We start from the raw sequence: 14591 nt of genomic DNA on the forward strand, positions 1-14591 counted from the left end.
TCCAGATGCAATCCACATTTTTATTAAGAGTCCATTGTTTCCATCAAACAGTAAATTACATTTTCTTCAAGGTATATTTTCTTGTGTTGAATGGATAACATGTTCCTTTATGACTAAATGTTTCTTTATCGCCTACAGATCGTGTGTTAGTTCGAGTGAAGGATTTGACAGGAGAGAAAGCTGATGAAGTTGTCTGGGTTCGAGGTAGAGTCCATACCAGCAGAGCGAAAGGTAAAAACGTTTCTTTTTAAGATAGTCTTTGAATGTGTCTGTACTAATTGTCTTTTACACATTTTATTACGAATCAAGAAGGTTGGCATTTTTTCCCTTTTTCTAGAACATTCTTGTGCTCCTCCTAATAAGAGCACAACAATTTAAAATAACAAGAAGGATTTTTAAATAACTTGCTTTTTCAAGCATTGGATCAGTGTGCTTACCTCTATGAGAATCCACTTATGGAAAGGGCTCAAGTTACTTGTTGACGTAACAACCTAGCAAGAAGGTTAGGTGAAGGGAGAAGTCTCAAGCAATAATTTGTGGGCCTTCCCCTCACTAAATGTTCCAGTATAGCACTTGCAATAGTAACCTGAATAAACTTTGGGTTGATAGCCCCAACGACTATTTCAAAGGACGGTCTTGAATTGGCATTTCCTATAGAGGTGCAGTAGGTTTATGATGCTTGCTTTCAAGTTTTCATGCTGTTGAGAAGATGTCTTAATTTCTTGCCTTTGTCTCCTGCATTCACACACCTTTCTTTCAAACACAGTCACATACACACACATCACTGATTCTGTTTCAACCTACCCTCTCCAGTTCAAATGGAATTATATTCACGACTAGACAAGACACTGTTTGCCACAGATGTAATATTTAAAACCCTCATGTCTCTCTTTCATCAGTGGCATGGGATGTAAATTATTTGCTTTATGTTTTAAATTTTATGATATATATATATATATATATATATATATAGTTGTTAAATTTCTAAAACGTAGATTTCAAATGTGTTAGGTTTTCACCCCTGTAAACAAAGTTAGTTTTTCATGAGAATTAAATAACTAGATACCCTTTTTAAATGACTTCAAATAAATTCAGCATTATGTAGACGTAAAATTTTAAACCACAGGAGAAATGTCAGTCATCATGTAGGCTAAAATTTCTCTTTCCAGATGGTAAATTGGAATATAGTTTGTCTTACATTCTGCCTTCTAAGGGAAATTGGAAACCTGAAACAAATCAGGCTTTCATGTGGCCACAAATGAAACATTTTAGGTCATAATTTTTAAGGAAAAATCCATTCTTACTGTGACCTCAAATGAAATTCTTATCTAAGCTTAAGCACTGTGGGGTATCCTGTTCATATAGAACCACCTGCCCATCATTTTTCTTCCCTGTAGAAGGGCAAAGTTGGAGATGTGTAGGTTGGGGGGGGGGGTTGCGGGTGGGTAATCTCAATTTCCAGTTCACACGCTTAAATATGTTTTTGTTGTCTTTAAATGATGTTGGATAGACAGCTGTTCTGTGGATCTGAACCTTGCAGGCTCATGGGCAGAGCACATAAAGAAAGATCATGCAGAGGTTAGACCTGTTTGAACTTTTCATTGGTGATAGAGTGAGTCTAGCTGGAATCAAAATGGGGAAAGGAGTTGTGCCTTCGGGCACCATAGTAAAATATAGTATCGCAAATGCATTTCAAATGGTGGTGAAATACAAATGGTGTTTGCCTGTTACTCCAGTGAGTTAGAATTATAAATATGGAAATTGTATTTTAGGAATCCTGGTCCCAGTCCTTCAAAGACTTTGAAACAGAGGTAGGCACCATATGGTCCAAAGGCTGCATGCAGCCCCAGGGCCCCCCAGATATATATAAAAAAAAGGTACATGTTTTGTTTCCAAATACTTCAAAATGACCTCTAGGCCTTTACATCATGTTTGTAGCCCCAGTGGCTACTCTAAAAAATGTATTTTTCTCAAATCAAATTTGGCCCAAAAGCCCCAGTAGGAGGTATTCCCATCAGGTTTTCTTCCTCCTCCCCCCTCCCCCAAAACTGGCCAATTTGTACCCATGGAAAGACTTTTCCTCTAAATAAGTGGCTCATCTTCACTTTCTGTTGTTTAAAAGAGGTTTGCCCAACTTAAGATGGCTCTGGAATGTTCAAAACCACAGTGAGAATGCTCCCAGGAGGTGATTTGGAGGCTTATTTTTGATACAGATGCGGTGGAAGACCCTACAAATCTTCTTGCAGGCTAATATGCCACAGTGTAGTCTGCAACAAATATAGCAGAGAATATATTCTTCCAAATTGTCCTTTCCACATTCAGCAGACAACAGCCTTCTTTGTGACCCTTGTGATAGAGTAGGTCAGGCAAAACCTCAACTGTCTAACTGTATCAAACTCAAAGGAATGTACAGTAGACTCTCAGTTAACCAAAACTCAAGCAACAAGAACTCTCCAGCAATTGGCAAAAATTTGAAAAAATAATACTTTAAATAAAAATTTAAATGCATGTGTAATACAGTAAAACTACTACAATTGTCTTAATATGTTTTTAATTAATATATTTCATTATATCAAGTCAATGCATAGTTTCTGGTATGGTACAGTATGCGGTGGAGTAGTAGTTAGGCCTCTTTTTAACTGTAGCTCTATCAAGCATTGAAACTATATTGATCTGGTATTTTCCAATCCCCATTGGTGAGTCTGTATTGTTCTTCCATTGCTCTAAGTGTGTTTTATTCATGGGAAGCACCATCACCAATCTTAGAACTTAGGCTGAGCATGTGGTCAGTTCTCATTTCTGGTAAGTACTCATGGAGATTTGTAGAATTGTCTAAGTTTTCCTTAAAAATTACATGAAAAGAAAGAAAAATGCATTCACTAATATCTTGGGGAGTTTTAGTAATTTGCATTCGAAACAGCATGGGTTGTCTTTGGCTGCTCATAGCAGGTATTCCAGGCAGAAATCAGAGACCAAAGCCATCTGTTTTAAAGTTAGGTTTTGGAAGGTATAAGTTGAGCATGCATACAAATCAGAAGGAAGGAAAAAAAGTAAGCGGAGATTAAAGCATAGACTGGATCCTAGGAAACTGCTGCTAGAAATTTCTTGCTTTTCTGATCTGTATTAAATGATATTCCTGCATGCTTTACCTCATTCCTCCGATGAAGATGATAGGGTGTTAGAGAATTTTTTGAAAGAGGGAATTTTGAAAGACGGAATAAAGAAAACTCTGAGGATGGAGTAGGCAGGAGCCAAAGGTATATAAGCACCATGGTGTGATTTGGTTTGAGCTGGTGCTAGCTTTCTTCATTTCAAAATTTCAGTTTCTACAGAAGAAAAAAAAGTGGTTTGCCGGTGAATTGACATTCCTGTGTGAAGTTTTAGTCTCATAGTGTGCAGTGGATCGTATACCGTTGTGACATTGTGCAATTCCACCTTGTGGTAGTCATTAATGTGGAAGACAATACTAATGTCTAGGACTGTTTTTATTTACTTACATTCATTCTACAGCTAAAGAATGAAGGGGCGCAAAATGTGTGTTTGGCCATCTAAGAAACTGCCTTTGCCACTAATTTGCATTGTGTCTAGTTTGCCAGCAGCTGCATCATACTAGTACTTGTGTAGCCAAGTACTTTTTCAAAACACATGAAGGTGAATCTGTTGATTTTTGGTAAAAAAAATATATATATATAAGAAATTATAGTTTGCCTTCAATATTCTAGTCAGCGTAATATTTATATAAATTGTGGATAAAATAGATAAGTGAATCTGGATTGTTGTGAATTTTCCGGGCTATATGGCCATGTTCCAGAAGTATTCTCTCCTGGCATTTCACTGCATCTGTGGCAGGCATCCTCAGAGGTTGTGAGGTCTGCTGGAAACTAGAGAAATGGGGAGGAGTGAACCTTATATGGGCACACTTTAATGCCATTGTGAGAATCATGTCCTCTTCTGTCCCACTAAAAAGTAGCATGAAGATCCTACACTGAAATTATTGGGGGACATCTTGTTAGTAAGAATCACACACCATATCTTTTGTAAATTACAGAAAGGAAAAGTACTTCTTTCTGTAGATTGTATAATGGGTACTACTAGTAAATAGGTCTGCTATAGGCCATTAGCTATGGTTATTCCCATGAATTCTCTGGATTCAGTGGAAGCTGTATGTCATATACTCATTTACCACAAGTGAACAAGGACTGTTGACTTTAGAAAGTAACCATGGCTTTCTACAAGCATATAACTATTGCTGTTGTAAACAAAATATTGGGCTAGATTGGCTAGAATAAACCTTCAGGTTTGGCCTGCAATTTTGTCCCTTTTTAATTGTATATTTTAGTGCCGTTTTGATCGAAACAAACTTTTGTAATGTGTTTCCGTGATAGGGGGGAAATCTGTTTAATGTTAGTCACAGTATTCACCCAAATATTTACCCAGTTGAAATCAAAGTGATCTAACTCGAAAGTGAAATTCAGACTGCTTTGATGCTGCCCGTTGGTAGCCCTGGTTTGTTTTTCGACAGAAACTTGCCCATTAACTTATTGTGTCAATTAAATGTTATGAGTCAACTCTGTCAAAAGTTGCATTTGTATTTTTGCAGAACTGCATAAGTTCCTATGAAGAACAACATAACACTCAAAAGTGTGAAATTATTGTAATTGCTGTGATTTTTTAAAGTAGATCAGCAGTTGCTTCATGGACTAATCTGATTGGATTCAAATACTTAGTGTGTTTTAGTGAAAAGTCAAAACTGTTATTTTACACATATTTACCTGAGAGTAAATGTGAGCTCAGAACTTGAATTCAGAATTATTGTCATCTTAGTGGACGTGATAATGATTTTGGATCAACGCTCCCAGTTGAACTCAAAAACAAATAGGCAGTTGATGGATTGATACAGAACAGTTGATAATCCTAATAATGTGTCCAAACTGTCACCTGTAGTGGTGAGATCAAGTATTTATTTATTTATTTAGCAGTTTTGTATACTGGTCTTCTCACCTCCATTCGAGGGACTCAGGCCGGTTTCCAACATCAATATTACAGACAGTCATTAAAAGTACAAGTACATGAAGTAATTGATGTGCCTTAGCTTTTCTTGCAGCTGTCTTTTTCCTTATATTTCTAAGATTTGGGGGGGGGGGGGGGTATGTGGACAAAATGTCTGCAAAATTTGCTTCTGAGTCATGGACTGGAAATTTTGGCTTCTTTCATATTTCAAAACTAAGTATTACTTTGATTTTTTTTCTTCAAATAGAAATTTAATAAGTACAAAGACATCAATTTACCACTTTCAGTTAATATTTGGAGCATCTTCTCAAACATTTTTAAAGTTATAAAGTGAAGGGTAGTTCCCGTTGCTATATTTCAGGAGTCATAAATGCATAGGAACCGAGGCATCCCTGATGGGATTTGAGTCCTTCAAAGCCCCTGTTGCTGAGAGCAATGAGGAAAGACAGGTAGATGCGGTTGCATGAAATGTACTTCAACCAAAGCTGTTCTCATTGGCTTTAATATTTCCTGTTTTCTCTTGTTAAAATATTTAATATATTTTTAGCTTTTTAAAAACCTTTTTGTACACTCGTTTAAATTAGATTAGTTTTATTATATGCCACCTTGAGATCTTAGGAGGTATACATTTTAATTAAAGAAAGAACCATTGTAGATTGTAGCAAGTGACTCTGGCGCCCCATTTACACTGCCATATAAGGTGTTTTCAGCATGCAGATTAACTGTTTTGAACTGGATTATATGAGTCTACACTGCCATATAATTCAGTTCAATTCAGTTAACCTGCATTCTAAAATTGCATTGAATGGCAGTGTAGATTCAGCCTGGGTTTCTGTGGAAATGAGAAATGGAAATATGATCAGGAATAATTTTGGAGATGGCAGTGGATCCCAGTAATAAAACTTACTTGACAGTGGTCTTGATGGCTCCCTATTACAAAGTGTCACCATGCAGTATCTAGCAATAGGTACATGTCATCTAATATAGATTCCATAGAATATGCACTTTTGCCCCAATATTCTAGGGACTCTATATTAGATGAAGTATATGGCTGTTAGTCACAGAGGTATTCCCTACCCTTCCATTCTGTAGAAGCTTCATGAAATGTTCAACAGCTTATCAGACTCATTGATAGGGGCCTAAACACTTTTTGAAGTAGGTCTGAAGCCTCAGGATTGACATATTTAACTTTGAACCCAGGTTGTGTTGAATTCCAGGATGGCCTGCTTGTCTTTTTTTCCGTGTCAGGAATTATTTGAGGAACTGCAAGTTGCTTCTGGTGTGAGAGAATTGGCCGTCTGCAAGGACGTTGCCCATGGGACTCCCAGCTGTTTTGCCATTGTGTGGGAGGCTTCTCACATGTCCTGCATGAGAAGCTGGAGTTGACAGACAGGAGTTCATCCTGCTCCCCGGATTCGAACTGCCAACCTTTCAGTCAACAGTCCTCCTGGCACAAGGATTTAACCCACTGCGCCAAAAGGGGCTCCTGTGTGTCTGAAGTGCAGATACTTGCCTTGAATTCATACCTTACTCATCTTAATCAGTTAGCATTAGTGCAATTTATAGATCACTGCTTACACAAACTTGACTTGTTATTGTGTTTTTTCTCAGACAGTTGCATGTTCCATTTACCTGAAATTTCTTTTTAAAGTGATAATTTTGTTTTTAAAGTAATTTAAATTGAACACAGATCAAAAAGAAAATATCGTTGTAGTCTGAATGGGGTAACAAAAAAGATACATATGTCTGCCTGGGCTAATGTACTTTGTGAGCATTTATAGCCTGGCTTAATTTAAAAGTAGTAGAACATATTTTTCCATTCATTGAGAAAGATCCCGAGTAACTTGTTGCCCTGAGTACACCTGCATTGTTCCTTCGTCTTTTCAGGAAAACAGTGTTTCTTAGTCCTACGTCAGCAGCAATTCAATGTCCAAGCTCTGGTGGCTGTGGGAGACCATGCAAGTAAGCAGATGGTAAAGTTCGCTGCCAAGTAAGTAAGCAATTATATCCTGTTGTCACAGTAAACAATGGTGGGAACCAAGGCTCCCAGGGGTTGGGACCATTTTCACACATTAACATCAATGCTGCGTTTGTTTTTAAAATGTAGTTATTTAAGTTGTCAGTTCACTATAGCACTGAATGCCTTACACTTACAAAAGACAAAATGGAACACAGGCTTGAAATTCATTCTGAATTGCTGAGGGGGCATTCTGTCTCCCCAGACAGTTCCCATTTACTTTCAAGCCAGCTAACAAAAAGGTTGGCAGGCTGAGCCTGGAGGCTTTATTTTGCTGGAAGTTTGTGTGTGCATGTGAACACAGGGTCAGCCTTTCCCCCCTTAAGTATTGGATCTTCGCTGTGTAATGTATTCGGTCTCATCTAAATGCTAAGTGGAAATAAAAGGTATTTAGAAGTCCAGTATTGTAATTTTCTTTAAATAGGTTAAGAACCCAATTTGTGTTTTTTATCCTTTATTACACACACAAAAACTTATTTGTTTTTTTTTCCTTTCCCAGACTTTTTTTTACTACTAGGAACTGACTTTGTTTCTGTTTTAGCAAAACAAAAAAAACCATTGCAGTCAAGACCTTTGAAATTTGGATCTGACAAGTGCCTGTATTACCAAAGCAATCTGGAAATGAAAGCACCAGGCACTTGTCAGATCCAAATTTTTACTCCACTCTATCTTAACCCCAAAGGGGACTCTAGAGTGGCTTCCAAACTGCCAATAATTAAATGCTGCATTTTGACATTAAAACATGAAAAATACATTGTTCAGTAAAATCATAAAACAGTAACATGTAAAGATAAAGGTTTCCCCTTGACATTACGTCCAGTTATGTCTGGGGAGTGGTGCTCATCTCCATTCCTAAGCTGAATAGCCAACATTGTCTGTAGACGCCTCCAAGGTCATGTGGCTGGCAAGACTGCATGGAGCCCCACTACCTTCCCGCTAGAAGGGTACTGATTGATCTACTCACATTTGCATGTTTTCAAACTGCTATGTTGGCAGAAGCTGGGGCTACCAATGGGAGCTCACCCTGCTCCCTGGATTGTAATCACCAGCCTTTCAGTCAGCAAGTTCAGCAGTCTAACCCGCTGTGCCAAAGGGGCCTCCACAGTAACATATACATACATTTAAATAAGCAGTTAAAGACATAGCACATAATCCCAAAATCATAGACCAAAAGCTATTCCAAGCACATTAACTTCGTAGCTGCTGTTGCACCATAACAACTCTCCAAACGCTTGGTTCCATAGCCAAGTTTTTACTTTCTTTCTAAAGGACAGGAGGGAGGGAGGGAGTTCCACAGCTGTAATGCCACTAGGAAGGGAGTTCCACAGCTGTGGCTGGTGCAATCTTTGGATACAAAATCCATGGACACCAAGGGCCAGTTTTACTTCTTTTCTCTCTCTCTCTCTCTCTCTCTCTCTCGTGGCTGAGGAATGGATTATCACTCTGTCTTACATGAACACTGCACCTGTAGACAGCATAAAAGCTTTGGAAAAAGAGAAGCTGCTTTCTTAAACTTTTCTAATGAGACATTCTAAACTGTTCTTGCAAATTACCTTTAACATCACAGAGCAGTCAGTATAAAGGGTTGGTTTATGATGGCAACCTTTGTAGAAATGGTATATAGGATATAAGGAATGTATGAAGTGGGCTGATTTTTCTTTAATGGCTTTGAGATTCAGCTTTGTTTCAATTCTTAAAGAGCCTCAGTGGATGAAATTGGTGTTTTTCCTCATTTGGTCTCCCTAGATGGTGCCCTCACTGCTTTGGCTTCAGCTGTGTCATGAGTCCTTAGTTGACCTTTCCTAATGGCTACAGCTCCTCTGTTCAACTTTTTATGATCATTTGCTGTGCACCAGGAATTTTCTATTGTAGCTTCTGTTAATGCCTTTATACATGGCTTTTTTTAACAGAGCCCTGTATTCCGCTTCTAATCATCAATTTGTCATCTGTGTGTCTCTTAGTCAAGTTCCCTAGGCAACTTGTTCAGCTGCTCAATTGTTTACTTAAAACACCTAAATTTAGAGCACACTCAATTTGTGCAAAAACATTTTTTCAAACAAACATGCAATGATTTCCTGTCAATCTTGAAACCAAAATGACACTTTATTGACTTTTAAAAGTGTTCTTTCTGCTGAAAGTATCCATTGTGAACTTCCTACAGTCCTCCTCAAATCAGTTGATAACTGTATTGGTCTATTAAAAGAAAAGCCCCAAACTATAGGACGGCAATTACTTTATCAGCACCACCCAAGAGGAAGCAAATATAGCCATCTGTGAATTGAACCTGCAGAAAAAAGGAGCTAAAGCTATATCTAAAACGTGTACTGAAAGGCAAAGGTATCTGGTGTTTCTTCCAAGAGAGTTCCATGCTTTTTATGGAATCTCTTGAAGAACAGTTTTGAACATCTGCTATTATAAGAGAGGCATCCATGATTTAAGGAAGGAATTCAAGAGCACTGGAGATCATAATTCTCCATGTGTTATGTGTACAAACTTCCCTCTTTCTCAGTATTAGCTCATAGTGAAGACCTTTCATGCCTTTCCAGGTAGTTACACATTATTTTGTTTAACTGAAAATGTTTCTGATTTCTTGTGGAAGGTAATGATTTCTTTTCCATCTTCCTTTTTATATGCAATATAGTTGGATTTGGTTTTGGTTTAATTGTAATTGTTTTACATTTTTGGAGTCTATAGATATTCAGTATCTGGTTCATAATAGTGAACTGTTCATATATTTACATGAACATGATCAGGAAAAATACAAAATGGCACATTTCAAGGCTAGTAAATAGTACACTTCAAATGTCCAGGGTGCTAAATGGAAAATTTTTAAGGCTATTCGTTGCTCTGGTTCAGACATAACACTCACTGTTTTGTTAAAGCCTTAAATAATGGAGTCACTCTTCCTTGTATCATAGCTGCATTGGGCTGTCTTGGTTAACATAGAACCTTTTTCCCGATATGTCTGAAATAGTGGCCCTGTGGCTTAAGGTAAATTTACCAGCTAAAACCACAGTTAAATAATTCGTTGAGTTCCTGGTTAGTAACCAACCATTAAATCCCAAACTCTAACCCTTCAGATATTTTGGACTTCAACTCCCAGAACCCTCAGTTTCCTTGGACTAGTGTTTCTCAAGCTATGCTCCTCCAGGTGTTTTGGACTTCCACTCCCAGAAATCCCAGCTAGAATACCAGGAATTGTGGAAGCTGAAGTCCAGTACAGTTTGAGAAACTCTACCTTGGACAATTATTAGGGATTCTGGGAGCTGAAGTCTAGATTTTGGGAAACAAATAGTTCATTTCTTTGTAACAAAGAATTGTCCCTTAAGATAAACATTACTGGCATCTGATGCTGATAAATAAAGAGAAGACAGGAGGAGAGTGCCTTGAGTCAAATACTTGTTCCTGGTCTGAAAATTGTGGTTTAGGGAGGCAGGAATATAATGTACAAAGGGACCTGCTATCGCCTGCTATTGTTTTAGAGAAAGTCTCCCAGCAAAAACCTATCAGTCAAGATGATCAGAGCCCATCATGGAATGAACTGATTCTCTTCCCTTCCCTATCTTTTCACTGGCACAGGGTAAAATGTTCAAGGATTAACCCAGCCTTTCTTAGAGGTGACACCAATCGATTGCTGTCTTTGTTAGCCTTGATCCTGCTGAATTACAATAAATAAGATATTGAGCCAGTTCTAGGGAAAGGAACATGAAGATTGTCAATCATCGCTTGACTGGAAGGATTGCTCTCAAATAGTGCGAGGAGAAGAACATGTTGATTTAGCAGGGAATAATTTTCATGCAATTTTTGTTTGTTTTGACTTGACTTTTTCCAACGATGGGTAAAAAATTAAACATTTACGGAGACAAGTTAGTAGACCTCATACAATGTCAAAACCCATATGAAGCTGCCACTTGGCACTTTGTGAATTGATGGCAGTTAGTTTTATCTACTGTTGTTTTATATTTGTATTATTTTGATTTTATGCTACATGTGTTGATGGAGGTTGTTGTTCTAATTTTATGTTATTTGTTTTATACTTTTGTACCACCCCAAGTCCCTTCGGGGAGATAGTGGCGGGATATAAATAAAGATCATTATTATAATCTTATATTATTATAAATGAGCCCCCGGTGGCGCAGTGGGTTAAACCCCTGTGCCGGCAGGACTGAAGAATGACAGGTTGCAGGGAGAGTGCGAATGAGCACCCTCTATTAGCTCCAGCTCCCCATGCGGGGACATGAGAGAAGCCTTCCACAAGGATGATAGCACATCAAAACATCCAGGCGTCCCCAGGGCAACGTCCTTGCAGATGGTCAATTCTCTCACACCAGAAGCAACTTGCAGTTTCTCAAGTCACTCCTGACATGACAAAAAAAAGATTGTTGTTATTATTATTGAGTAATATATAGTGAACATTCTGTCAATACAACAATTTAGACATAGCATGATATCCTTCCTAACTCTTAATTACATATTAAACTCTAGACTCCAATAGCAAGAAACAGACTTAAGTAAAGCAAAACTTGGCTGATTTGAACAAATAAGTCATGCCTGAATTTACACCTGGCATACCTTGGGGTTCTTATGTTACTGGATACATGCAACAGATTCATCTGAACAAAATGATTGTTTGTTAAATGTCAGATTTCAGACCTGTTGAAGAAATTAATCCATATAGTATAGCTTAATTCTGTCATCCAAGAACAAATTAGACAGGTGAAAATGACTTAAAACAAATGACTTAAAACTAGAGTCTATTTGTGATGTATTCCAGCCTTCACTCCTGTTGTCATTCAGCCCTATTTGATAAAGCAGATAAAAGGCCTTTGAGACCAGGACATAATTATTTGTTGAACCAAGCTATGGAAACAGTGGAAGGTGGGTGGAACATATGTGGGTTAACTAAAGAAAAAGTGGTCCATGATCATTCTTCAGTACAGAGAGCTTGTGATCAAGAACCCCGCTGAAAGTGATTCATGATGAAGAAGGGGTTGTGGCTGTTCCTTAATGGACAACTTTGTTCCCGAAAGAGGTTTTCACTAGTGCAGCAAGAGGACAGTTATGTGATTAAAACAAAAAGTGTTGACTAATACTAAGATAACTGAACGAGGATATTTAGAAGTTAGAAACTAAATATTGTTTCCACAGGAAATGCAGGGTATCACATTTAAGTTGAAGACTGTTTACACATCAGTTTAAACCACATTGGTGTGAAAAAGCAACATTCTGATACACGCAGCCTGCTTCTGCTGTTCTCTTAGCGTAGACAGGGCAATGGGATCTCAGCACATAGTTTTAGTTAAGTGTGTGTATACACAAACAATCCAGGATTTGTAAACAAACAGCAAACTGTATTTTAAGGCAGTCTTACGATCCTGGCTTGTTTGATCCATAATCCTGGTTTCGGACAGTTCACAATATTTTTCTTCCCCTCTTTTGTATAGTCACATCTGTGAGAGGAGAAGCAAATTGGTCATTTCTTAAAATTGGACTATCAATCCGGGATTCCTGGATTGATCTCTTGGGAGGAGGGTGCCATAAAGCTTACTGTGATCTGATCAGAGCACACTTTGTCTGTATTCTACTCGGAGAAATGTGTCTGCCTACTTCCATTTACATTAAACAAGCCAAAACAATGTATGTCCACTTTTGATAACTGAGTGAGATAAAAGGCAAGCTTGTATTTTGCATGAAGTAAAATGCCAGACAGATATGAACTAACAGAAATGACATTTTACTATTTCCTACAAGGGGAAAGCTAAAGATAAATGATTCGAAACTTTCCATACCTTTGCCAAGCATTAATCAGAATGGAAACCGCAATTAAAAAAAACACAGGAAGACTAGGACTTGGAAAGGCAACATGAAGGAACCAAAAAAGATCCTGAAGCATTAAGAAATATTATTGAATACTAAAGTTATGATTGTCAGTGCCACCATATTTCCTTATCCATGTATAGTTCTGAAAGCTGGGCACTGAAGAAAGTTGATGGAAGAAAATTGACTCATTTGAAATGTGATTCTATGTCACATTTAGCAAGGAGTTGTTACTGCATCCAAAGATGCAGAGTTTTGAAGTTCGGCACATTAGAGACACAGGGCTAAATCCTTGCCAAACTATGAAACTCAAGGTAGTTTTGAGCAGTTTGTACAAATGCAATATGCAGTGCTTTCTTCGTACATCTTCAGCCAGCAGTTGTGAGGGCAGATGGATAAGATTATAAAATGCCTTTTATATTGGAAAGGGCTGTACAGATGAAATATGCACAACAATTTTAGAAGCTAGCATTGATATTAAACCTTAATGCACTTGGTAACATTTTCCTCTAGTTCTTGTTTAAAATAGAGGTCCAGACTTTTTTTGAGTGAAGAATGCTTTATGTACCTACTCAGAAGATAACTGATGAATGAATTATCATTTTTACTCAATGAAGTGCACCCCAAGCATATAACTTCATTCCTTTTCCATATTGAAGTACCAATAAAACCAAAATGTGCAATTTAAATTTCACATCTGATTTTGTCTTTATCTGCACTTTACTTTAGAGTGCATACTTTAATATACATTATTCTCTGCTAGAGTGGTTGCCTTACTCGTTTGCACATAGAATAATATTTCTGCTTGATGCTTTTCAAATAGGTGATCTAATGACAATCTAAAGTGCTGATTTTTGTGTGTGTGTGTGTGTGCGTCTCCTTATTTTCAGCAATCGGTCCTTTTTGTGCAAGACAGCTGAGAAATAACTTGATAAAGAACTTAGTCTGTTCTATTGTAGTGGCCCAACATTTATATATTTAAAAACCTCATTTAACAATTACCTTCATAGCTGTCCAAACCTCAAATGAATATTCCACACTGACTATTTTTTTTTATTGACAGCATCAACAAAGAAAGCATTGTTGACATTGAAGGTGTTGTAAGAAAAGTGCCACATAAGATTGGAGGCTGCACTCAGCAGGATGTTGAACTGCATGTTCAAAGGGTAATGTTATTTAAAGCAAATAGAAATGTGCATTGATCATTGTTTCATATTAACATTAGGCTTTACATGGATAGTCTCCATAGGTTCAGGCTTTCTTGGGACCCATCTACATGGGCCACAAAATCCAGGACTGGACTGGATTCTGCCATGGTGTTTACGCTAAATCTAGTTTGGCCTTGGTGGATAGTCATCCTTACTTTGTTGATATATGTTGCTACAGCAGCAGCCATGAAACTCCAAAGAGCTACTGATAATAATCTGATGCATTTGCCCATGTCAGCAAAAGTGTGGCACAACTTGAAAAAGTGATGGGGTAAGGAGGAAGATTCACCCTCCTTCTCTCCATATTGTATGGGCACCTTTACTGACATCAGCAAAGGTGCAGAGCAACAGCCAGGAGGTCTCTGAAGCTCCTTGGCTTCTGCTGCAGCAACAAAAACAACAAAGGAAAGTGGCATGCCCCTTCCCCCATTGCATGGAGTGTAGGGATAGCAGGATGACAGTGCTGGCCCATGTGAACAGAGGGACTGGTTTTGAATCAGAATGAGCACAGCTGTTCACACAAACATATAATACAGCTT

The 14591-nt window shown here is 37.9% G+C and overlaps 1 protein-coding gene across 1 annotated transcript in view; it reads left to right on the plus strand.

Moving 5' to 3' along the window:
* DARS1 (aspartyl-tRNA synthetase 1) overlaps nucleotides 1–14591 on the plus strand; it is a 53420-nt gene that overhangs the window by 12482 nt on the left and 26347 nt on the right. The window contains exons 3-5 of the mRNA XM_060776053.2: nucleotides 139–231; nucleotides 6898–7000; nucleotides 13908–14010. Coding sequence (XP_060632036.2) covers nucleotides 139–231; nucleotides 6898–7000; nucleotides 13908–14010 — 299 coding nt within the window. The remainder of the gene's footprint in view (nucleotides 1–138; nucleotides 232–6897; nucleotides 7001–13907; nucleotides 14011–14591) is intronic.

Source organism: Anolis sagrei, chromosome 1, assembly GCF_037176765.1.
Source record: "Anolis sagrei isolate rAnoSag1 chromosome 1, rAnoSag1.mat, whole genome shotgun sequence".
NCBI lineage: Eukaryota > Metazoa > Chordata > Lepidosauria > Squamata > Dactyloidae > Anolis > Anolis sagrei.